The sequence below is a fragment of the Suillus fuscotomentosus genome (genome assembly GCF_016647785.1).
Source record: "Suillus fuscotomentosus strain FC203 chromosome Unknown F5891scaffold_78, whole genome shotgun sequence".
Lineage (NCBI taxonomy): Eukaryota > Fungi > Basidiomycota > Agaricomycetes > Boletales > Suillaceae > Suillus > Suillus fuscotomentosus.
In genome coordinates, this window is record NW_024539590.1 from 1 (window position 1) to 24154 (window position 24154).

General features: G+C 48.4%; 8 protein-coding genes across 8 annotated transcripts; 4 read left to right on the forward strand and 4 right to left on the reverse strand.

Moving 5' to 3' along the window:
• Positions 1 to 39: 39 nt before the first annotated feature.
• On the forward strand, positions 40 to 3930 carry F5891DRAFT_1281545 (WD40-repeat-containing domain protein; the record flags this gene model as incomplete). Its single annotated transcript, XM_041370480.1, has 8 exons — positions 40 to 111; positions 161 to 352; positions 401 to 650; positions 2331 to 3031; positions 3088 to 3177; positions 3227 to 3472; positions 3528 to 3768; positions 3818 to 3930. The coding sequence occupies 8 exons, from the start codon at positions 40 to 42 to the stop codon at positions 3928 to 3930; spliced, it is 1905 nt and encodes a 634-aa protein (XP_041220113.1).
• Positions 3931 to 5275: 1345 nt separating this feature from the next.
• Positions 5276 to 5778, forward strand: F5891DRAFT_1195102 (uncharacterized protein; the record flags this gene model as incomplete). Its single annotated transcript, XM_041368061.1, has 2 exons — positions 5276 to 5549; positions 5609 to 5778. The coding sequence occupies 2 exons, from the start codon at positions 5276 to 5278 to the stop codon at positions 5776 to 5778; spliced, it is 444 nt and encodes a 147-aa protein (XP_041220114.1).
• Positions 5779 to 5819: 41 nt separating this feature from the next.
• Positions 5820 to 6372, forward strand: F5891DRAFT_1195103 (uncharacterized protein; the record flags this gene model as incomplete). Its single annotated transcript, XM_041368062.1, has 3 exons — positions 5820 to 5985; positions 6045 to 6203; positions 6263 to 6372. The coding sequence occupies 3 exons, from the start codon at positions 5820 to 5822 to the stop codon at positions 6370 to 6372; spliced, it is 435 nt and encodes a 144-aa protein (XP_041220115.1).
• Positions 6373 to 6890: 518 nt separating this feature from the next.
• F5891DRAFT_919664 (uncharacterized protein) lies at positions 6891 to 7434 on the reverse strand (the record flags this gene model as incomplete). The annotated part of the gene is given in 4 exon segments (XM_041373763.1): positions 6891 to 6998; positions 7048 to 7123; positions 7135 to 7297; positions 7356 to 7434. Coding segments are annotated over 4 exon segments (426 nt in total), but the record flags the coding sequence as incomplete, so codon positions are not given.
• A 1884-nt stretch (positions 7435 to 9318) lies between these two features.
• On the reverse strand, positions 9319 to 13092 carry F5891DRAFT_713906 (Pkinase-domain-containing protein). The gene is made up of 4 exons (XM_041372925.1): positions 12548 to 13092; positions 9939 to 12488; positions 9549 to 9889; positions 9319 to 9495 (listed from the first exon to the last, which is right to left on the reverse strand). The coding sequence occupies exons 1-4, from the start codon at positions 12983 to 12985 to the stop codon at positions 9474 to 9476; spliced, it is 3351 nt and encodes a 1116-aa protein (XP_041220117.1). The 5' UTR covers positions 12986 to 13092; the 3' UTR covers positions 9319 to 9473.
• Positions 13093 to 13549: 457 nt separating this feature from the next.
• On the reverse strand, positions 13550 to 15638 carry F5891DRAFT_1062116 (L-Aspartase-like protein). Its single transcript, XM_041362945.1, has 10 exons — positions 15556 to 15638; positions 15461 to 15503; positions 15304 to 15411; positions 15131 to 15249; positions 15047 to 15076; positions 14813 to 14993; positions 14458 to 14754; positions 14231 to 14403; positions 13967 to 14177; positions 13550 to 13906 (listed from the first exon to the last, which is right to left on the reverse strand). Exons 1-10 carry the CDS (start codon positions 15591 to 15593, stop codon positions 13652 to 13654), a joined length of 1455 nt encoding a protein of 484 aa, XP_041220118.1. The 5' UTR covers positions 15594 to 15638; the 3' UTR covers positions 13550 to 13651.
• A 12-nt stretch (positions 15639 to 15650) lies between these two features.
• On the reverse strand, positions 15651 to 17131 carry F5891DRAFT_1062118 (VIT family-domain-containing protein). Its single transcript, XM_041362946.1, has 3 exons — positions 16620 to 17131; positions 16128 to 16558; positions 15651 to 16074 (listed from the first exon to the last, which is right to left on the reverse strand). The coding sequence occupies exons 1-3, from the start codon at positions 16844 to 16846 to the stop codon at positions 15776 to 15778; spliced, it is 957 nt and encodes a 318-aa protein (XP_041220119.1). The 5' UTR covers positions 16847 to 17131; the 3' UTR covers positions 15651 to 15775.
• A 1765-nt stretch (positions 17132 to 18896) lies between these two features.
• Positions 18897 to 21400, forward strand: F5891DRAFT_1195109 (calcium proton exchanger; the record flags this gene model as incomplete). The annotated part of the gene is made up of 19 exons (XM_041368063.1): positions 18897 to 19146; positions 19197 to 19231; positions 19284 to 19332; positions 19384 to 19415; positions 19464 to 19538; positions 19592 to 19599; positions 19661 to 19679; positions 19734 to 19779; positions 19846 to 19872; positions 19921 to 19986; positions 20046 to 20188; positions 20238 to 20259; positions 20316 to 20644; positions 20696 to 20890; positions 20941 to 20963; positions 21016 to 21101; positions 21154 to 21219; positions 21272 to 21313; positions 21372 to 21400. 19 exons carry the CDS (start codon positions 18897 to 18899, stop codon positions 21398 to 21400), a joined length of 1542 nt encoding a protein of 513 aa, XP_041220120.1.
• Between the last annotated feature and the right edge of the window lie 2754 nt (positions 21401 to 24154).

Consider the following 24154-nt stretch of genomic DNA (forward strand, 5'->3'; position numbering starts at 1 on the left):
GTTACTTTCATTGTTTCAGAGAATTCGTGGCCGTCGTATATGTATGAAGACTATGAAGCTGACTCGAAGAATCTAGAGCGCGGTCTCATGAAGTCGAAATTATTGGTTATGGTGAGCAACTCTATTTTTAAAATTCGATTTACAGCTCATTCCATAGCAGGCATTTAAGGCCATCTTTACTTCTCCCTCCTCCGCCAATGAAGTTGATGGCGAAGGTGATGGTGCCGATATAATTGAGAACAACCGACGTGCCCGGAGACGATCCGATCAAGCTAAAGTGAAAACGTGTGTGGCCGCTATCATAGGTATGAGAAAAGTGACCCCTCGCGCGATCGCGTACACAGCTTGTCAGGTAAGCATTGATACTTACTTCGAACTATCCAATTGAAATTTGGGGCAGGTCCGATTTGCCCTTTCCAACATCACGTCCTGGCGCATCATGGACGGCGACTTCGATTATCAAATTTTCTGGAATAACATAGTAGACTTCTTTGAGGACGCTCCGGGACCGGCTGCACGAGCCAGGGTGAACGAGTTACTTGAGTGGTGGACCAGGCAAGTCACCGACCATCAGCAGCGACTCATTCTGACGGCTAACTCACTGCAGAAAAGTTTTCGGGCGAAACCATCGGCAGGACTTAACGATGGAGGTTATTTCCCAAATGTCCGTCAATGCGCTCGCTGCTCAGAGACAGCATATGGAGGACGCCGCATTTGACTCCGACTAGTTGTCATTATTTGCCTACTACATGTATTTAATGATAGATATACCTCTGCTGCTAATGTATGAAATTTTATGGATTTGTTGTGATAGCGCAATGTGATTTTCTGATATGCTATGAAGCACGACATCATTTATTATCAAAATATCTGGTACCGTTCGTGAAGACCTCTCCGATCATTTTCAATATGCATGGTCAAAATGGCGAGTTCACAGAGCAGTTTGGCTATGTAGCAACGAGCAAAATAATTGTTCATCATTAAAACACGGAAACAAAAGGGGTGAAATCGTGACAATACTAATGATCGTGTAGCCGTCAGCTAGCAGCAATGTTTTACTTGAACACCAAACAATATGCATCCGGACTACTAGTGGCATGACCGAAACGAGTCTCTGGTTGTAACACAACGTCATGATTTGAATCCTCCAGCAGCTTAAACCTAATTGATAGTCATTCTGAGCTAGCAACAATATGCTACTCCAGGGCCAAACAAGACCCATCCGCATCACTACTGACATCACCGAAAGAAGTGTCTGGTTGTAACACAGTGTCATTATTTCAACCCTCGATCAACGTGAATCTAATTGATGGTCATTCTGAGCTGGCAATGATATACTGCTTGAATGCTGAACGATGTGTATCCGCACCATTAGTAACATCACCACGACGTATTCCATATTCACACAATTTAATATTCTATCTTTTATCTGTCAGTCTTGGTCCCTATTTAAACTCGTGAACCCGTGCCCACTCACTTGTTCTCAGAGCCATCCAAGTCAAAAAGGTTACGAAGCAAATGATACTAATAGGTTGGTGGACTTATACATCTCAACCTCATTTCTCACATTGGCGCAAGTGAAGACGACACGGTGTCTGCGCAATACCACGACTTGTGCGGAGCGTGTCGCAAGTGAATACAAGTGTCCCATGATGGGATACACACAAAATGTTGCTCGAATATCCCAAGCAATGTATAAATTCGCGCTTGCTTGCTTTTGGGCACCCGTCACGTATTTGAGGAGTGTACAAGTTCATCAGAAATTTTGGGCTAGGGAGGCCAGAAGGTTTAAATTATGAAGATGCCAATGATTGGGTGGGATTACAATTTAGCACAATCATTACGTGTATTTGTAGCTTTATACCAATTTTTAAATCATTTATAGATATCGTCACTACGGTCTTCTTGCAACACAGACTCATGCTTCGTGTGCTTGAGCAAGTTGCACTCATGTCATAGTCACTCTGAGCTAGCAAAATGGATTGTGCGACGACCAAATAATATACATCCGTACCACAGGGAACTTCACCAAAGTGTCTTTTGTTTTAGCACATTGAAACCTCCTTCCTTGACCCTCTCAGTCTCAGTCCGTATTTAACTTCATGAACCTGTGTGCATTAACTTTTTCGTCCATCCATCCGAGTGCAAAAGCTTGTGAAGTAAATAGTGCTACTGGGCTAGCGTACTTGCAAATCCGTCTTTCCTCGACAATGCCAAATATTCCCATGTGAAAGCGGTCAGCAGATTTACGAAGATTGTTGCGATGCTCTACAATATATTGCTTTAAATACCATTCTCATTTGTTCACCGGTTCGCTGATGATGCCATAGCATTATCGCCGGATGGCAAAATCGTGGCAAGCGGGAGTTGGGATGGCGCAGTGAGATTGTGGAACATCGACACGGGCACGGTTATCAAAAAGTGGACGGGGCATACAGAGTTGGTGCATCACACGTGCTGGAGTTCAGATGGAGGGCGAATATTGAGCGGATCCGAAGATGGAACATTCAGAGTATGGGATGTCGAGAGCGGAAGAACCATCATTGGACCAATGAAAGCAGGAAAATTGCACACGGTTTGCTACTCACCTGATGCTAAGGTGATTGCCACAGGCGGGGATGAGCTGAAAATCTGGAATGCCAACACAGGCGAATTGCTCAAAACACTCCAGGGTCGTTTTTCATGCCTAGAATGGACCCCAGATGGCAAAACGCTTTTCGCCGGAGGATCCAAATTCAACACAGCCACCTGGACTGTCATTGACGTGCGCGAACACTTCGTCTATATCATTTCAATACCTCCCAATGAGTGCATCTTCACAAGCACATCAAACTTCTGGGACAACACAATACAACTATGGAACTTTGAAACCAATCAACCCATCGGAATGCCACTTCACCATAAACACAGGGTGAACTCTGCGACCTTTTCTGCAGATGGAAAATTCCTCGTCACTAGCTGCCCCGACGGCCACATTTACACATGGGATGTTTCCGCTATCGTCAAAGAAGCTGGTCTTCTGTCAGACATTGTAGGCCTAAACACATTTCATTCTCAATGACACTGACGGCGGATTTGCTCCCTCAGGTTGATGCTACACCGCGACCAGCTCCAAAGATGAAAGATGCTCCTCGAATACCTCCAGGGTTCTTTGATGATGCACTGCGAGAAGATAATGTATGCGATATCCATCTATTATTCAATGCTGTGACCGATATGTTGTCAGCTGCGCATTCGTCTATCCCAATCCCATGAGCTACATGACCGCCCCGCTCCAGCACCACGTCAATGCACCCTCAATCCCTTTTCCTCATTCTGGCGCTCCAATTCACATGGGGCAACTGAGCGCGACACTCAATCCCTATCCCGACCTCTCAGCTGGACTCGAAACCTAGTATCTCGTATACGCAGACGAGATGGATCAGACATCCAGTTGCGAGAGGTCGAGGTCCCTTACACAGCGGGAAAGCCTGTGCGTTTTGTTTCCATCTTCTCCACTGACCAACCACTGACTCTTTTTCCCCCAGAGGAACCATCACGCGAGGAAGAAGCCAGCCGCCAGCTCGTCTCGACCTTCCAATACTCATATCACGCAGCAACACAGCGCGACAACAAAGAGTACACCATCATCGTCACAGCAACTACCACCCATTGCGACTGCCCCGACATCGTCCATTGTCTTTGGTATCGCTGAGGCAACGGGAACAACCTCACGTCCTCATATCACCGTTACTGGATGGCGTGCTCGTTTTGTTGGCTGGTTGTGTTGTATGCCTATTCAGAACACAAGCGGTCAACATTAATATTAGTGACGTAGTCCAGCTACTGCATTGGCTACCAGAACGACATCGCGACGCAATATCACTGTCGTACAGGCCGGATATCCCTCACGTGCGCTCTAGCCAATCTCTAGTGTTTCTGCTCGAATAGTTGTTGCTATCCGCTCGACGTCCCTCTCAACACTCAGTTGTGGCAGTACTCTAACAATGCCACATCCTACCCCTCCCGGCGGTGACCGTCCTGGATGAGCAACACATCGTGCTGCTCATGTGACTCAAATAAAAGGTGGATCCCCTGCTCCTCACAGGAAGTTGATCGTGATGTTAGCGGCCTCGTACAGCATTAACACTATTTCGCGAATTATACTACGGCAACCGACTCCGAGGAAGTATTTTACGGTCAGACACACCGTATCTCAATACATAAAGAACCAGAGTGCCACGAGGACAATGATTTTGGAAACATATGAAGGGAGCCTTGAAACCAGTCCATTTCCAGGTCGTTGCGTGAGAGATCCAGCAAGACGGATAACACGCACATGACCAACCACAAGAGCACTTGAGCAGGAGTCAAAATATGCTCACTGTAGCATTCGTTCAATTGCAAGAATGTCGCTAGCATCGACAAGGACTGAGTGCGAAATTCCTGGTAGACGTTGTGTATGATACATCATACACAACGCACTCAGGAATTCCGCACTAAGAATTGCCATGTCAAGAACGAAACATTATAGTAGGAAATACAGTACAATGATGAAGTGGGTCCCATTAGAGTAGCAAGTAATCACTAGAGTCTATGTCTCAACAGACAGAAATGGATCACAAAAAAATGATTCAGTGGAGGAGGTCTAAGGGAACGATATGAGACAATAGAAAATGTCAGCGAGGAGTAAGAAACGTGTCCAGCATCCGGGGAAGCTAGGATGGTGTTGGGTTTGTAGTATCGTCTGCGGCATTGTTAGAAACTGCTACATTGCATTTCAACAACCACCCAGACGGTAGTACAACCATAGAACTTAGCCACAGCACTCGGGCTATGTCGTCCGTCATATAGTGGTAGTTCTGAGTCGCCATTCGTTATTTGTGCCAGTGGTAGCGAGTGGCTGATATAATATCCAGATGTGATCCCTAATGCTCTTGCCACTCGCCCCTCGCGGGGGTTCAGGGTTCGAGGTCTCGGCCATTTCGAAGATGAGATGTATATGAAAGGAATTGATGAATGCATATACGCGAGAACCCTCCACTGAAAAGAGGAGCAAGATGGGGACGATGAGAGTAAAGACAAGACTCAGAGACACACGTACAAACGCCTTGTATGCGCCACTCGATTAGTAAGCCATTTCCTCACTCGCAGGCGCTCGAACTGCACTCTTGCTTGAATACATCGTTCGTGTGTCTGAACATCTGTCTCTTTCAGTGAACTTGGATATCTGAGTGGTAAGATGTCTTAACCACTCACTTGCGCCGTTCTCATATTTTTTGATAGGAGACCGTCGATGCCTAGCCCTAGTGCGCCTGATCCACCGCCACCGCCCGAGATGCCTCCCCCGCCTCCTGATGAACCTGGATCTCCTTATCCATCATGGCGCACACTTCGCAACACGAGTCGCTTTCGCAAGCCACGTCCCGACCAGCCACGGCCCCCTGAACCTCACCTGATTGTACCTGACGAAGGCAGTCCTGGTCTCTTCGGACCTCGCACGCCACGGCCCCCTGAACTTGGTCCTGCACCTACGGGGGAGCCTGTGCATTCCTGGGTTACCTGGCATCGTGAGTATTGAGTTTTCATTGCATCATTCAAGAAGGTGAATTGACGCCATGGATGCTAGCAAACCCTGCACTGGCGCCTACGCCGCCGCCGATTGAGCCTCGCCTGATTGTATCTGACAAAGGCAGTCCTGGTCTCTTCGGACCTCGCACGCCACGGCCCCCTGAACTTGGTCCTGCACCTACGGGGGAGCCTGTGCATTCCTGGGTTACCTGGCATCGCGAGTATTGAGTTTTCATTGCATCATTTAAGAAGGTGAATTGACGCCATGGATGCTAGCAAACCCTGCACTGGCGCCTACGCCGCCGCCGATTGAGCCTCGCCTGATTTTATCTGACGATGGCAGTCCTGGTCTCTTCGGACCTCGCACGCCACAGCCCCCTGAACTTGGTCCTGCACCGACGGGGGAGCTTGTGCATTCCTGGGTTACCTGGCATCGTGAGTATTGAGTTTTAATTGCATCATTTAAGAAGGTGGATTGACGCCATGGATGCTAGCAAACCCTGCACTGGCGCCTACGCCGCCGCTGATTGAGCCTCACCTGCTTGTATCTGACGATGGCAGTCCTGGTCTCTTCGGACCTCGCTCGCCACGGCCCCCTGAACTTGATCCTGCACCTATGGGGGAGCCTGTGCATTCCTGGGTTACCTGGCATCGTGAGTATTGAGTTTTCATTGCATCATTTAAGAAGGTGAATTGATGCCACGGATGCTAGCAAACCCTGCACGGGCGTCTACGCCGTCGTCGATTGAGTCCAACCTGATTGTGCCTGACGATGGCAGTCCTGGTCTTTTCGGACCTCGCTCGCCACGCAGCTACCGGTAAAGACTCATTGCCTCGTCACAAAACAGAGCCCAGGAGCCACATTCTATGCATCATATCTTATGACAGTCTTGATGACATCTAACGAGTATATTTTCCCCTACCTTTATCTTGCTCTTCATCTATCCTCCCCGTATCTACTACTGCACCTGCTTTGATTCTTGTGTCCGTGCTCTGCTCTTGGTTGTGCTGTATATTTTGTGATCTCATCGTATAGCTTCTCTGGAGCTGGACTCACGTTCTATCAAATTTGTAAATGGATGCACACTTTTCACTTTTCGAACTGCAAGTCATGAGGGTTTTGGCTGATGAATCGTGGCTATGCGAAGATGTAAGTATGAATGTGGTACTGGTGCTCAGTGAAAAATGCAAGTAATAAGTACTAGTTGTCCACGATTGACTGGCAATCATCGGGCGAACATGAGGTTTTAAAGCCCCTGCTGCTGAGGGTACTCCTGGTAATGAGGACGACGGTGCGACCACAGGGGGCGTCACTGGGCCGCTTCTCGGGCGATGGCGCCCTCTAGCACCAACTTCAACTTAGCTGCAAGTCCCTCTGTGAGAAGAGTCGGGCCATCAGGAGTGCAAAGGCGATAAGATGACATGGACTGGTACGTGTCGGGAAGAATCTTCCAAGGAGCTGATGAGTAATATTGAGCAGAACGCATCAAAGCTCACTTTGCTATCTTGCACTAATACAGAGGCGATGATATCATCTGGGTCGCCTATTCTGCCTAGCGCTGGAAGGTTGCGGCTGTCTAAGACAATGTTCGTGGTTCTAACCGAACGTAAGCAGAGTTGGAGCATCGCATACCGTGTATATGCATCCAGCCTTGTTGTAATTGCAGTGCAGCGTTGATCCAAATATCGTTCACATTTTCCTGTGACCCAGTTTGGATTGCCTCGTGCATGATTATGCGAAACTTGGCTATGCAAATTTCAGTCAGTTCAGTGGGTATGTGAATCAATAGGAACAAATAACATACGGTTCTCTACGAAATCATTTAACCTGGCGTCCGCGTCCGCTTCCCCTGCAGTCTCTGCGGGTAACCATCCCATGACAGAGGTCGGGCCGAGATGAGTCCGATATTACTGAATTTGAGGTTGAGTAGCGCGCGAAGAGAGCATGCGTGCGACTGGTTGGAGACGCAACTCGGGAAGCCGCGTGCGCTGAGGGGAGACGGACGGAAGTGAAAGGCTGAAGGACCTCCTACACAGCAGTGAGCTGAATAGTCGTATCATGCACATAGTGGGGCAGTGTCGTCGCGTTAATCGATGTCCGTAGCATGTTAGGCAGTGTCTGCTGAGCCGCGAGGATATAAGCACCAACTTGAAGTTCGCAAAGCCGATTTTGATATCCGCAACCGGACACGACGTTACTAATCAAGGAAGTTCCCGCTTGGACTTGGGGAAGTCCGAAGCGCTCATATCTAAATCCCATCCTAGGCTACCATGACGGACAAGATCTCGGATCTGCCAAGCGCATTCAAATTGGGCCACGACTCGGGTGGTTTTACTTCTAGCAGATCCCCAAGATATTCACGCTAAGTTGAACCTAGCAGGCCCGACACAAAACATGACGAAAGCGAAGTCACAGTGCCAGCCGTCTGAGTCACCCTCGAGAACAGGCTGGTCGACGTGCAGGAGCAGCGTATGCCAAACTCTTTTGCCATTACTGTCACGGCTCTGAGAAAACTGTAACTTGGGTGGATGGCCCCGGAAGGTGGGACTGTCGGGACAATATTTGCGATGCTTTCTTTGCGGTTTGTCGATGTCCGTCGTGTTCATACAACCTGTGGTACTGCCACCAAACCAAGTCCACCGAAATGAAGGCTCTGTACGAGCTGAAGGCAAAGAAAATCGAAGAATGTCTCGATAATGAAAACCCCGCCATCAGTCCACATTACACAATATGAGCCACTCGATCAAGTTGTCGATGGGGATATTTCCCGGGATCCTTCATCAGGCTCCCACCTGCATCTTAATCTTTAAGACTCGTCATTTTGCATCCCAGCCTTCCTTGCTCAATCTCCTGCTGTAACACGTCATTCAGTCACAAATGCCCACCAGTTTGGACAGTATCCTGACCTTGGATCCCGCGAGCACTTCAACATCCTCGCCTTCCAGTACAGAACCGCACCCTGTGCCATACTACGCGACCTGGGGCGATTTAGTGGACGACTACTACAGGATGACTCCTTTCTTGCCTGAGGACAGCTCGGACTTGCTCCTCCCTGCACTCCAAGAGTCTCGATTGTCGCATGCAGTTCGTATCCAGCTTCTACAAGACAGTCAGATCGCTCTAGATCTGCTGTTTGAGGACGTTGAAGACAGACAACCGCATGAACAAAGAGGTTTCCAAACCACCGTATTCGCCGCGGGGCTGCCTCGCGCCCCCGCCGGACTATGTCCCATTTTCGCCAGAGGGCTACATCAATGAACCCCTCACCTACTTCTTGCCGCAAGACCTGATGCCAGCCTACCACTGCCTCCCACACCCACCGAGCTACGCCTCAGTTCTACCACAGTAGCTTCGGGTTGTCGTGTTCCATGACTTCTGAACCTTATTCATCTCGTACACCCTAACCCCAAACACGTCATCCATCGGTCGTTCATGCACATCTACTAAGGATGGAGAAGTGGAATAAGCGTCGAGAAGCAGTTGAAGAATGGAAGGATGGTGTATGACGTAGATAAGATCTCAATATTTGTGTCGCGTGAATTATGTACATTATCCATTCCTTGAGGGTAAATAAGAGTGGTCCGAGTGACACATCGTATATACGGTACAGCATAAACTTGAATTGAGATTCGCCAATTATAACTAAGGAACGAAGACAAGGATGGATAAAGAGAGAAAAAGATGAAATCTTATGACGCTGACTGAAGGCTCAGAAGGTGCGATGATGAACTTAATGCAGAAACCAAGGAGCTACGATAGCAATGAACACAAGTAGAATGAAAACTAGACCAGACAGCGACGCAAGGGAGACATAAGGCAGTACGTCTTGAGGCAGAAGAGGGAGATTACAGCACGAGTAGGGTATCGGTGGCGAGCAGTGGGCATGGATGCGTGTCGATGGCTTAGGGTTCCAGCCCTGAAATTATCGCTGTAGATCGGCACGCCTATAAACTAGATCAGTGAATGTTCAAACGACAGCCAAAGCAGCGGGACGCACTCTCTGATGGTGTCATACAAGAACTTGTAGCTCCTAAGATTACCTTTCAGGCGACGAATGTCAAGGCTATACGTGTCTTTCAAACGATCTATGCGTGTCAATTCGATTGAGAAGCGAACTTCATCCCCTGCATCTTGGCTTGTATCACCATAAATTGCCTCACGAGTGCCCGTTTGTGAGTCGACTGGTGATGAAGCCGTGGCGCCAGTGTCATCGTCCATCGAAGCTTGGGATGGCGCCACGCCTGATACCTGGGAAGACTGCCTGCGCATAAGCAAGCCTTTGAGCATCCCTCCCGCAGACGATGAAGTCGATGGCACAGGCAATCCGCGCTTGTCAACCTGACCATCAAAATTAGAGCAATCCACAACATCGACCGGTTGAACTCACCCCATTCGATGCTGCAGACCCAACCATCGTGAACGCAGCCAACCCATTACCACTTCCAGTGAATCCCAAGCCAATAGCACTGCTCTTCTTCCTCTTCGCACGGATACAGCGGTACTTGTATTCGCTCTCCGCTTTGAGCTCGATGCCCATCCCCTCCAGTACCTGGCATACGTGTTTGATGACTTCGGGGGGAGGCCTGGTCGTGATAGTGGTCTGGTCGACAGCGCCATGATGGATACGCAAAACATCTTTTGGCGACGACGAAGACGAGAACATGCGGCCGGCTTTACTGAACGAGAAGGATGCATCCTGTGCAGGATGTGTCCTAGATAGATCCGCGTTTCTGATCTCCACTCTCGAGGTAGGACTGGGAGAAGGATACTCTGTTCTACGATAGGCAGACATTTCAGGGGAATCGTCTGGCACGTCCCTGCCAGCCTTGGCGGTACTCTTCCTCCGGAACCATTGCATGACGTTCCGTGCCTTCGTCGTTGAAGCTGCCATATCGCCAGTGGGTCCGTCCTGCACCTTGCCCAGGGTGGGGAACACAGCAGTTTGCTTTTGAGGTGAAGTAACAGCAGAAGGGGGAACGCTCTTCTCGTTGTCCTTAACCGGCGTGTCACCAGCAGGCGTCTTCTTTGAGAGTGATTTGATTGAGCGGCTGAAGGGCTCAACGATAACGGTGAGGGTGTTGCGCCGGTTCTTTTTGCTTGCCTCGGCATCAGTGATGCTGTTGGATCCCCCTGGGCTGAGGAGCGAAGACTTGGACTGAGAGGTTGGGACATCGCTGACGCTGTTCTGCGCTGAACCTCTCCTCTCCTCTACGATGGAGGATGCTCCAGCAGCAGAGCTCTCTGACGGCACACGGGATGTGGATCCATTGGCTGTAGCTTGCTCGCCATTTGTACCAAATATCTTGCCCAAACCGAACTTGTCGATGGAGAGACCTTTCCGATGGCGGCTAGAGGCCGAGCTCGTTGAATTGGTTCCGTTGCCTGTGTTGACAGACCGAAACGACTTGTCCTCCGTAGACATAGGGGGACTTGCTGGAGAAACTGAGACGGTGGGCGTCCGATTTTGCGCAGCGCGTAAGGTCGATGAAGACAATTGAGATGGTTGGTTTCGTGAGGAAGGTGTACTGGCTGCAGGAGGGGCAGGAAGCGGTCTTAGGTTTGTATTGAAGGAAGAGTCGCGACTGGACTTCTGCTTTGCAGGAGTACTGACGTTTGGGGTGGGAAGGATGCGATCTGAGGTACCCGTCTGTGAGCTGTCCTTCTTGGCGATAGACTGACTGAAATGTGGAGCAGGCTCCGGCATCGGAGCACTGTGGTCGGCATACTCGACCTGGATCGTATGTCTATCAATTGTGCCCTTCTTCTTTGCGGGATCTGGTTGGACAGAGGACGGAGGACCGTTACGAGAAGATAGGGCTCCTTGAGAGCTACCTTCTCTACTGCTCCTTCCAACCGATGGTGTGTCATCAGGCTTGGAGATGGTAACGGGGATATGAACAGCATGCGGAGATGGTGCGAAGGGATCATCATCATTGGACGATTGTACTGTCTTCGGCATAACGACGGCAGAAACTGCGCCTTTCCGGGAAGCGGGAACAGTATTGGCGGGAGAAGACGAGGAGTAAATGGACTGGTCTACTGAACTGTCATAGATCAGCTCCGGCTGGCCAGAAGGTTGGTCTCTGTATGAGTGGCTCCTTGGCGGTGATGCGGAGGTGACCGCGCTGTTTAGGATGCCTTCAACCCGTGCGCTCTGCGTCCGTGACACTTTGGCAGGATCTTTGGCTGCAGCGGCTGCCGCTGCCTGCCTCATTTGCCTTTGGTATGCCAGTCTCCTCTGCTGGTGCTGTTCCATTGCAACGTGCTCCAGGTCATCCACGGTCTTCTCAAAGAGATAGGAGTACGTTGATAGCCATGGATGTGCCATGATAGACCGCAGATCAGCACGCCGTGTGGGATCGGGGACCAGCATCATAGAGAGGAGATCTCTGGCTTCCGCGGAGACATAGTCGGGAAAAGAGAGGGGTGTGTTGACAATGTATTTATATAACAGATTAATGTTATCACCATCAGGGTTAGCAGGGTCATCGTCGAAAGGAAGATAACCCGCGAGCATGGCATACAATATGACACCACAGGACCAGATATCGACGGCAGAACCGACATAAAGCCCTTCTGATATCACTAACTCTGGAGCGGCATAACAAGGTGAACCACAGCTCGTCTGCATGAGGTCATCTGCACGATGCTCGAAGCGATTGGCGAATCCGAAGTCAGTGATAATGACATTACGGTGGCGATCGAGAAGCAAATTTTCAAGCTTGAGGTCGCGGTGAACGATCTTCTTTTGGTGGATGTACCAGACGCCCGAAATTAGCTGAGAGAAGAGCTTGGCAGCATCTTTCTCTTTTAGATACCGATGGGCCAGGATGTGATCAAAGAGCTCGCCGCCGGAGGCATACTCGAGAATTATGCCGATATATTTGTCCGTTTCGATTACGTCGTATAATCGAACGATATTGGGATGCTTGAGGGTCTATGAATGGACGGTTATCGGCATCATGGACTCGACTCTAGAACGTATGGAGTTCTTACCCGAAGAACCTCGATCTCACGCTCCACCTTGGACATCCGCACAGAAGTGTCTATGTTGCCTCGCCGTATAAGCTTGACAGCGACTTCTTCTCCCCATTGACTGTGTAGCCCCAGCTTCACTTTCCCAAACTCTCCTTCGCCAACAGTTTGAAGTAAAATATACGGCCCAAACTTGGGAATGGTACGCCTTGGGTGTGCTGCAGTGTATGCCACAGCAGCTGGGTGCGAGTAAACATCACGATAAGCAGGCTGATCTTCGGCTTGCTGCTGCAGTTGTTGCTGCGAAGAGACCACTTGGTGTGATGCTCTTTGTCTCCGTGACGTGGACTGTGACGTGGTTACAGGTGATGGCTGCACAGACACAGACACAGTACGCGAAGCGCCATGGTGTCGAGAAGGACCTGCATAAGAATTGTCTGGGATTTGAAGACTGTCCATACGAGCGAAGAGAAACTGGTGAAGCTCGCAGTCAGACTTTGTATATAGTTCGACCCGAAAGCTGGCCACTCTTTACAGATACATGTAAAAACAACACAGCCGCGTGGGGATTGCTGGACTGCCCGAACATAACTAAAAGAGACAAGGATGAGGACTCACAGCTTCTTCTTATACCCGCTTCTGATAGTATGTACCGCAGCTCAGATCTTTAGTTTTAGCCAGCAGTTACGAAGGATGACAGGATGGGTGATAGATGCAAAGAATGTTGATATTCGAAGGCTTGAAATGAGAAGACCACACGCGACGGCGTGGGAGATGATGGCACACCTGGCATTCCGTTGATCGTCAATTCACCATCCTAAGGCAAAAAACTGATTCGAACGAATTACTCACCGTCCGCTAGGATCCGGGGTATTCTGTTACTACCTTGCGCTTTATGAAAGCAACGGAAAGACGGACAACTGGCAAAGAACCGTAGCGCCGTTACAGCTTACTGCGAACAGACCCGCGGTTAGCGGTTGTTCAACTTTTCCAACACCGCACCGGGATCTCGGCATCTTGTCATGAGAGTAAGAACATCCTTAAATTTAATGATATGTATGAATTTCACTTTTTTGACTTCTTGTGGTGGCTACCCCTCCCCGTATGAAACTTCTCAAGAGCTTGTCAAACGCTCAATTCCACTTTAACACCGTCCGCAACTGCCACTTTCAGCTCCTCCTCATCTAATGCTGGTTGAACCCACTCCTTCAGGAACTTGTCCACCTGCTCTGGTGCCCGCCCGATAAAGGTTTGCGGATCCAGCAGTTGCTCTAATTCCTCGTGGATAGGACTGAAATATGGGTCGTTTCGCACACGTGCGATAAGATCATTCTCGAGACCGAGGTTCTTCACTTGGTGTGCTGCTTCGTGGGAGAGGACCTAGTATGATGAAAGTATCAGTATGGTGCCACAACAGTGATATGTATAGAGGTCATTTACTCTGATCTTCTCATGAGCTTCTTGCCTATCGCCCCCCTTCTTGACGATAGACATGATAATATTCTCAGTCGCCATGAACGGAAGTTCCTGGGCAATCCGGCGCGCGATAACCCTCGGGTACACCACGAGGCCCTCACAGACATTTTGTAGCGTCGATAGAACTATATCGGCCGTCAAGAATGCCTCAGGAAGAGTTATCCTTCGGTTTGCACTTGACATCGTCATGTCAGCATGCCCACAAATTCTTGGTTCATCGGAAATTACCTGTCATCGAGTGTCCGCTCAAACCACTGTACACTAGAAGTCATAAGTGCATTTTGATGGAGGACCATCAAGTGCCTCGAAAGACTGCACACACGCTCCGAGCGCATCGGGTTCCGCTTGTACGCCATTGCGGAGGACCCTATCTGCGTCGACTCGAAGGGCTCTTCCACTTCCTAATAGATAACCTTCAATAACGGTAAAATCGAATCAGTAGGCTATAAGATGACCTTGAGGTTCGCTAGCAACCGCAGATCTGTCGCGATCTTGTGCGCTGTAGCGCCGAGGGACGCGAGAGGGGCAAGGACGTCAATATCTATCTTCCTCGAATATGTCTGTGAGGTAACGGGATATGCGTAGTCGAACCCGCTGAGTTTTGTGACAAGTTTGTCCAGCTCTTCGACCTTGTCATGGTCGCCGTCAAACAAGGTCAAGAAGCTCGCTTGTGTCCCCGTGGTGCCTTTGACGCCACGGAATCCGATGTCGTTGCGTGCCCGTTTAATGTTCCTCAAATCCCATAGAAGCTCCTGCGCGTGTAATACGTGTTAGGTTACATCCAGAACTTTGATATATTAGACATTGCACCTGGATCCACAGAGTAGCACGTTTGCCCACAGTTGTAAGTTGTGCTGGTTGGAAATGCGTGAATCCAAGGGTAGGCAGTGCTCTATATTGTGCAGCAAAAGCCGAGAGTCGTGATATTACAACAGCAAGCGATTTAAGGAGGAATGTCAAGCCGGTGCGAATGAAAATCAAGTCCGCATTACTGCAATTGAGTGTCAGTCTAAGTCACAGCGGATATGAAATCCCGACTCTTACTCTGTCACATAGCACGACGTTGCACCGAGGCTGAAATGAGCGCACGTTCAGTAAAGGGCCGAAAAAGACAGTGACATGACGTGCTGAATGATACCTGCGGCAGCAGGTGCAACTTGTCCGAACGTATGAACATGCGCCATGACATCGTGGCGACGCTTCTTTTCCTCTTTCGCAGCAATATCGAATTGTTCTGCAGTAAGGTCCTGGCCACATTGAAAATGAGGTACGTAACATGTAATACCAATCTATTCACCCACCAAATTGCTTTTCATCTGTTCGAGTGCCTCATCCGGGATAGGAAGTCCGAGCTGCTTTTCAGCAATCGCAAGGTTGAGCCACAGCTCTCTCCATGTTGTGAATCGATGCTTGTCATAAAGTTAAGCAGGAGTTGCAATGGACGATGCGATCACATACTGCCGGGGAGAAGAGATGAGCCATTTCCTTGCTGGCATATCGACTATCACAGAGGTGAATCGAGACGGAAATTGACTTGGTGAAGAGTGAAATACCTAGAAAGAGGAGTCTGATACGTTTCGTACGCCTCCATAGCTTGAACAATAGCGTTTAACTTGGCGGTTAGATTTTTGTGATGATCAAGATCAAGATCTTTAAATATTTTAGACGCAGCCGCCACGTGGGATTGTTGATTTCAGCAATCTCCGGCGGAACTTATAAAAACGACAAAATGATAATAACGACTTGTACAAGCTTTACATACAATGTAAGTGGTTACGAGTCTTCCAGCCATGCAACAAGAGCAAAAGCAGCAGCAGCAGCGGTACCACCAACTAATAGAGTGCTGACTGCTCCCCATATGTAGCCTCCAACACCCTGCCCAGCACCCGTAACACGAGATTTCACGGCTCCGAATATCAACAGAACGATGCCTGTGACAATACAAGAGTATACGAGCGCTACATGCGCTTGTGGAACAAAGAAGTATGGAATGAGGGGAATGATTCCGCCAACCAAGTACCCCAAGCCAATTGTCAGCGCCGAAGAGTATACTCGACGAATCGAGATTTCCTCTAAAAATGAAACAATGAATATGAGCGGTATTGAAAAGTAAAACAATACACACCCATTCCCTCTCCAAATTTGAGTAAAAAGGGTGTCAAACCGACTTGGTCCTTCCATCTCAGCAACTGCGCTTCTTCATCTGACGGTGAACCGTTCGCACTGGCTTCAGGGTCAAATTCAGCATCTCTGAGACACTTGGTGACCGCCTGGCACGCCTGCTCGTCGACACCTACGGGGACAAGTACAGCACATACTTCCCTTTCCATTTCTCCAACGCAGCTCCGTTGCACCCGAGCCGATATGTGGCGTCGCATGTAATGGTAATGATCCCGCTCTGCCGAAGATGCTAAGAAGCCACCAATGCCCATAGAAATAGCACCAGCGATGAGTTCAGCTATTCCGCCAGCGACAACCAATCTTGAGGTGCCCAAAGATGAAAGACCTGCTGCTAGAGCAAAGGGGACTGTCAAGCCGTCTGAAAGTCCGATGACACTGCAAATTATCTCAATGTTCTGTCCGATATGATGAAACCGAGACAATTACTAGTACTTACATATCACGAATGACATCAGGATCGATAAGCGTGCGGTCATCGTCGTCTTTCAAGTCTTTGCAGCAGACGCCATCCAGGCGATCGTGCCTGTCACATCTCGCCGGCAGTGGTGGGGTAAGTGTTCCACTGGCGTCCAAAGGCCATACTGGTGGCTTGGTGTTCATGTTTCCTTCTCTACTTGGCAAGGAAACAGCAACTGTGCCATTTGGATGAGATTCTGAAGCCATTCTAAGAGATGAGATAGAGAGGCTGTTTTTTGCAAGATAATACAGCGAGACAAGAGTGGAGTGGACTTGGAGCCGAGTATTTGTGAGTGTCGAGCGCCCTGTTATGAGTCAGCCTCCGAGTTAGCTCGGTTCCATCAATTGATAACACAAAGGTACTTGATATAACGGGCCGAAATTTTCCAGGTCACGTGATTGTTGAAACGGGCGAAGCTTAGGCGCGTTTAAAGCATAGATGCTCATCTAGAGACGCGTTTCCTGCACGATTTTCGTGGCGGAAAATTCTGGGTACGTTGTTAGAACGTGTGGTATACTGTTCTGTGCAAGGGATAATGTTTAGAAGCAAAATTCGAGTTTTTGAGCTGCTGCAGAGGTAATGACGGCACAGTGGATTACAAAATCACGTCATTTTGTGCTTCTCCCTTAATTATAACCTGAGTTGGAGTCTGAGTGGATTTCGTACACCTCCAATTGGTCTTCGATGAATGCTGCCCATGTTAACTACTGTAAGCATAGACTGGGAACACATACAGTTTTGATACCTGAACGACGTCTCGAGATCTCAATATTCAACTGCGTTTGCCGCACTGGCTCGGTTTCCTGTCTGAACGAGTCATTGAGGCGCGGGGTATCCGTCTTGTGGCACGCCCGTCATAATGAGAGTTTGTGTTTCCGCGTTTCGTGTCTGGAACCTTATGTATAAAAGCTCAGCGTTCAGCCCAAGGTAGTGCACCCACAGTTTGCTCTCTCGAACAGCCCTTTGGTCTAGATGGTCACTTTCATGGCTATTGTCATCTCTCCCAGTGCCCACTATCATCTCCGTGCGGTAGGACTCGCTCTCTTCGGCGACTGAATCTGACATCGAGGTAAATATAGCTTCACAACATAGGCCAATCACATATTGATCTCGTTCTTTAGATAGATCATACCATACCCCATTGCCATGTCAGCCTCCATGCCTACTGGAAGTTTGCTGGGAAAGCGGTCGATGGATAGTGGCTCATGATAACAAACTTTCCGCTCGGCTAACCCGATCCACCGTATAGTCCTCCAGGCCTTCTTTATAACCGGTAATTCTGTGGGTATGGGTTTGCCTCTTTGGGAGTAGCAATCGCTGAAAACCTGTGTTCGAAACCCATTTCAGCTTACGCCCTTCGTCAGACTCGAAGCCCCCCGCCCCCTAGCCTCCTCACCACAAGGCTCCGCATCGATGGGTTGGCTATAAGGGTCGGCGTTGTCACCAATCCAAGCGAATGACGTTGTGAAACGCGTCTCTACTTACCATTTGACTGGGCAGCCTGCGGTAAGTATTTCGAGCCCGAACATATTAATGGGCGTACCGCGAGGCAATGCCACTGCTACATACTGGCAGTCTTCTATATCCGACCTGCTCGGAAACCATGAACTGTAATTTGACGGAGGGGCGTCTACGACGATGGCTTGTCTTTGATTTTACCATTGCGAGACTGCGGAGTTGACTTTCGTGTGCCCAGTGGCCCTAGTGTGAGTGAAAAGTTGGACACTTTCTACCAAACATCCATAAGTATTTCGGCAGAAGTGGATAGTTATGCCGAAGGCTAATCAAATAGCAGACTTGACAGGCATAGCCAGTGCCACGCTTGTGACTGTCATTGTTGAACTGAACACGTTTCAATTGTGCGCACAAGGTGCAGATATATTGCAACTTGCAAGACAATCACCGTTGCGAATTGTCTTGGATGCGGCGTGGGGACTATAGCACAATTGAAAGTGCTTCAAGCTTGGCCTTGGTGTTTGCAGAAACTTCAATTAAATCTCCGTCATCGATCACCGATCATATATAGAACGTAGTTTCCAGAAAAGTTGTTTAGAACACGGAATTCTTGGCACAACGGCAAGGGCACCACAGTTAAAGGCTAGCGTTTCCAACGCAGCAGCATCAACAACTGCCCTCCTGCCGCCATTGCTGTGTACCATGGGTACGTTTAGATTCTCCAAAAGCCATCACAACCTTGGATCTTGCTCATCATCCTTGCCACCACGGACAGGTTCCCTGCGTGACGGGCCTTCAGAAATGGCTCATTCCACTGCAAGTAGCAGCCGTGCGCCCAATGCTGTAGAGGAAACGTTCCCGCTTACCCAAAGATCATCCGCATCTGCCAATCGACCACGCATAAGTACTTCAGGCAGCAAACGTCAAAAGAAGTCCCTCAATTGGCTGGCCAAGTTTAAAAGAGCTGCAACCTTAATGGCGCAACCAGAAAAACGGATAGCCAAAGCCCCCACCGTGTGGAGAAGCATTCAAGCGATTGTTTTTGCTTCATGTGAAATGCTTTACTTGCACCCAATGCACTGCGTTGATATCGTCTTCTAGGGCTAAATGTCTTGTTGGTCTTTATCCCGATATCTGTATGTTTCTTTCTGTCTTAGCTTGGACCATCTAACACATGGTGTCCGAAAGTGGGCTATAAACTTTGCTCTTCCCGATCACGACACTCTAATATTCGTTTGTAAGTACACGATTTGACATTCACTGCAACCAACCTTACACATCGCTCCAGTTACATTTCTGGCTATCATACCGCTAGCCAAGGTAACATAGATTCATTTTCGCTATTGTTCAGGTTTGATGTACTCGCAGCTTCTCGCCTTCGCGACCGACGAGCTGTCACTACGAGTCGGTCAAACTCTAGCTGGTCTTCTCAACGCCACATTGGTTAGTGACTCATGTTTCGATCTTTTATCTCGCTGAAATTTGACGGCGTATAGGGAAATGCGTCAGTAAGTTTTTTTCTCGGTTGATCACTTTCTTACCTTGTTGTTTCCTTTCACGCACAGCGTCGAACTCATCGTATCAGTACGTCGTACTAGCCTGCAGCAGCTTGTGCAATGATCAATTGACCCATTTTAGATCATCGCGCTCGCGAAGTGTCAGCTTACAATCGTTCAGTCGTCCTGTATGTGTCCCACATCTTTACTCTGTTGCAGCTTCCCTTGACCTGACATGTGTTATTTTCCTATAGTGGTTGGTTCTATCCTGAGCAATCTATGTAAGTGTTTAGACTTACTGTGACGAAATCAATTGATGTATACCGCAGTGCTGGTACTGGGCATGTGTTTCTTTGCCGGTGGTCTCCGCTTCTCGGAACAGGGATTTGGTCAAAGTACGCAGTTGCTTGTTTCAAGTTGATCCAGACTGTTAATGCTCGCGTCTATGGCTTAGGTGCTGTGCAACTTAATTCGTCATTACTGACCATCAGCGTGATTGCTGTTCTGTTACCTGGGGCTTTTCACATGGCTCTTCAGGGTCAACCAGAATATGACGAATTGTCGACCGATTACAACATATTGAAAACTAGCCATGGCGTACGTGGATTATTTGTTTGTAATGTTTGGTCTTATGTTCTTCGTATAGGTTGCAATCATTCTCCTATTCAGTAGGTCAACAAAATGTTTTTCTTAGCAATTGACTAAACCTATTCCAATCATCCAGTCTACGCCTCATATCTGGTTTTCCAGTTATTTTCGCACAAGGGCCTCTACGATGATGACAGCGGAGATATGCAACAAACCAAGGCGTACGCAGGCCACAACCCATTCCGGTTGCACAGGACACGTAGGAATATCACGGACGGCGAAACAGTGCATTCCCCAAGTTCGACGCATGACAGAGAGGCAGCCACAACGTTGTCCCCCCCCGCAGATGCCAACCCTGATGTAGAACCTGGGACAAATTCCATAGCATCAGTGGAGACTGAGGCTCTCAAGCAACCATTGATGAACCTTGCTGTGTGCATTTGGCTTTTGGTTGTCGTAACTGTGGTACGTGCTTACCGTGACAGTCACACAAAGTTCTCAATTCTTTCGCTTTAGTTGGTTGCTGTTACTGCAGAGTTCCTCGTCGACTCAATCGATGGCATGACTTCATCCGGGTTGATCAACAAGGAGTTCGTTGGTATTATTTTGCTCCCGATCGTCGGCAATGCAGCGGAGCACGTTACTGCAGTTACGGTATCCGTCAAGGATAAACTGACTTTGAGCTTGGGCGTTGCTGTGGGTTCGAGTATTGTGAGTTCGCCCCTACAGACATGGCTTCTATGGTGACTCACCGTTTTCAGCAAATTGCGCTCTTTGTGATTCCGTGCGTTGTGCCTTTGTCCGTTTTTACATAGTATTTACTCAGATGGTTTCAGATTCATCGTGACACTTGGTTGGATTATGAATAAGCCACTGACACTTCTCTTTGACCCGCTGGAATCCATTGTCTTGTTTCTTTCCGGTGCGTGAATGGATCGATGCTGGGGAACGTACTAACCGGCAGGGGAAAATAGTACTCACTGTTAATTATGTCGTGCAGGATGGGAAGTCAAACTGGTTGGAAGGAATGATCCTCATGTGTAAGTTTCTGTGGTATTTTTGGGTGCGCTCCGTACTCAATGCACTCTCTAGGCTTGTACATGATCTTGAGTGTAACGTTCTGGTATTATCCTGGTAAGTTCCTCGTCGATGTGACTGAAGGCTGCCCCACATTAAATGCTATTTTTACTAGGTACCCAAGGAATCTTCCCAAATTGTTAGACCAAACCAGCATCTTCGACGGATTGAGGACTGCCATGGGCTTAGTAGTAAGCTTCGACCTGGGCCACTTTCCTATCGATCATATTCGGTACCACACACCTTCGGCACACTAGTCACCCGCCCCTTCTGTCCAGTACCAACTATCATTATCGTCGTGATCTTTTCTTTCTTATATCTATGGATGATTCGTAGTAGGAACCCATCCCTGTCCTCATTCTTACCGTTGCGCTGGTCGTCTTATCAGAGAAACAGAGGGTTCCACTTTATTCCTACTTGCTTTTTTAAACATTAAACATAATTTACATATTAACCTGGAGTGCATTATATTGTCAGTGGCGGGACACGTTAACTCTTCAGCACGTCAACTTGTGAGTAATATGGAGCGAGACGCTGCACGCAGCCTAGCTTCAATTACAGCAGTTTCTGATATTTCGAAAAACAGATGAACTTTGACTCCATTCTGTTGATTGTGACAGAACTTACTACCAGTGTAACTGAGTAGCCGTTTGACACAGAAGGCTTCTGCTCAATAGATATTGTCCTCGGTCACTTTTTATCACGTTGGTCACGTGCAGGAATTTGGGAACAGGCGCGTCAGGGGCGCTACGATAATGGGTATTCGAGATAAAGATGGATATCTGCCAGGGCACTTGTGTCATATGCACTGTCAAAGGACCCCTGGCAATCTGTGCGAAAAGATTGCCCTGAAGGCAGATACATTCTTGCCACATCTTGCGTGCTGAGCGCAAGGTACTATCATCATTTGTCAGTACTTCAGTACTTGATGCAGCCTATCGCAATATCAACCGCTGCACGAGGCAATTTTGCGCCGATGGCCGCTGAGCTTGATACTGCGTACCGTACTAGTAAGCTTCTTCTGCCCGCGACAATCTTGCGTAGTGCCGCTGATACTGCACACCGTTGCATTATGGGGTCAATACTGATACGTAAGTAATATGCAACTTGGTCCACCTAACTTACATATCAGTATTGATCCCGTTTATGTAATGGCAATGAGTTGTTCCAATAAGCGTTGACCAAACAGTTGAACAAGCTTGTCGAACGTACGTTCAACGTGTTCCTGACTGTTACTCTAGAATTCGACAGGTTTACTCACCACTGTCGACCACAATGACCACTACCACTTCAGAAAGTGCACGGGATAGCCCGTCCAAAAGTTTCTCTGGAGAGAATGGTGATTCAATTAATCAATGCACCTGATTTATCAGATGCCTGCGTACACACCTCCCTTGGGGCGATTGTACCACTGCGCTCGTCTTAGCGTTGTGTCTCTCCTCCATACCCCAGATTCCTGCTTTCACTCGTCCACTTGCTAGCGCTATTAAATCGCCCTTCTGCAGTTTCTTGACCTTGCACGAGGCCGAAGCTCTAGATAGTCAAGGGAAAAAAACAGACGACCTGGTTATATTTGGCCGGATATCGCGCAACTTCTCATTTCTGCCACTTGGATATTCACCGGGCTGGTGTCGTGTAGATCAATTTTCAGTGAAGCTGGTAGTGCAACAGCCGTGTCACGTCCATGACAGGCACAGCCGACAGAAATGAGACAACGGACGCAGAGTCACAGAATGAAACTGACAGTACACAAATAGCGTGAGTGGAACAACCGAATTGCAGAGTGGAGAGCTGCGAAGAGACGGATTCAGAGACGGTTCAAATCAGTAATTCATGTGGGAGAACTCACATATCATGAACTATACCCCTGACCCCAGTGACGGCGGGTTGTCGTTGATTGAACACGCTCGTCACTCCTGTAAGTTCTGCCGAAAATTCTGCCATCAGGTGGCGGTGAATTTGTAAAGGTCGGATGTTCTGCCCTGGCCCAAGACCGCGTGATGGAATTCAACTGTTACACTCCATGATACAAGGATACAGATCCAAATTTGCATCAATGGACGTGACAATATTCATTGAGAAAGTGACAGAGTTGCAGAATGAAGACAATGAAATCACGTTACATAAGAAAAGTCCGGAGGTGATTTGCAATTGGGCGTAGCCAACAGTAAATAAGTGTCAACAACTATTGAACACTCGGGACTAGGCACTTGGCACCATCACCAACGAAATACAAACACATTGGAGCTTCGGGAGAAAGCAGCTGGCAGAATACAAACACGCCTGCCATGTGGTGATTTGAAAGTGTACAATAATATTTACATTCACATAAGTATCTCCATTGATTTTGTGGTAATATAATCGTAATATAAACAATAAGGCGGCTGTAATGAAAATGGAAAAGGGGGGTGAAAAAAAGTAGAGATGAAGAGGATTAATGTTATTGCCTTGCGCGGTTCTAGTAGCGTGGGAGCTCGGAAGTGGTACTCTTAAGCGAGTGAGTGTTGGATGGGGGAAGAGGAACCCGGAAGAGCATTGATTGATAGTTACTAATTATGTCAATATTATTCCTTGTCTTCGAGTAAGTATAGGGTCATCGGGGCATGCCATGGAATAACTTGATATCGCCGTGGGTGTCTAAAACTGGAGAGGGAGCTGTGATGTCTGTGACCATGATTACGGTACCAGGAATGTCCAACCAAGTGCATGCCAAGAATGAGAATGATGTCAATTTCTGAACGATACCTCATTATCTCTGCACAGCAATTGCAGGGTCACCGGCCTACTAATGCCATTGACGAGCAGGTGCTACATAAGATGGAGCAACGAGTGAGCAAGAGAAAAATGAGATGAGATATTGACCAAGTACATATTGGAAGCATCGACGAGAACGAACAT

What these genes read in the sequence shown, in the direction of transcription:
- F5891DRAFT_1062116 (XM_041362945.1), bottom strand. Translation starts at nt 15,593, where the DNA reads ATGGAGGCGTACGAAACGTATCAGACTCCTCTTTCTAG. An exon ending in AACAGATGAAAAGCAATTTG is followed by an intron (nt 15,250 to 15,303) that starts GTGGGTGAATAG and finishes CAATGTGGCCAG; the next exon opens with GACCTTACTGCAGAACAATT. An exon ending in ACGTCGTGCTATGTGACAGA is followed by an intron (nt 14,994 to 15,046) that starts GTAAGAGTCGGG and finishes ACTCAATTGCAG; the next exon opens with TAATGCGGACTTGATTTTCA.
- F5891DRAFT_1062118 (XM_041362946.1), bottom strand. Translation starts at nt 16,846, where the DNA reads ATGGCTTCAGAATCTCATCCAAATGGCACAGTTGCTGTTTCCTTGCCA. An exon ending in CCTGATGTCATTCGTGATAT is followed by an intron (nt 16,559 to 16,619) that starts GTAAGTACTAGT and finishes GATAATTTGCAG; the next exon opens with TGTCATCGGACTTTCAGACG. An exon ending in CAAATTTGGAGAGGGAATGG is followed by an intron (nt 16,075 to 16,127) that starts GTGTGTATTGTT and finishes TTTCATTTTTAG; the next exon opens with AGGAAATCTCGATTCGTCGA.
- F5891DRAFT_713906 (XM_041372925.1), bottom strand. Translation starts at nt 12,985, where the DNA reads ATGGACAGTCTTCAAATCCCAGACAATTCTTATGCAGGTCCTTCTCGA. An exon ending in GTGAGATCGAGGTTCTTCGG is followed by an intron (nt 12,489 to 12,547) that starts GTAAGAACTCCA and finishes GTCCATTCATAG; the next exon opens with ACCCTCAAGCATCCCAATAT. An exon ending in GGTCTGCAGCATCGAATGGG is followed by an intron (nt 9,890 to 9,938) that starts GTGAGTTCAACC and finishes TTTGATGGTCAG; the next exon opens with GTTGACAAGCGCGGATTGCC.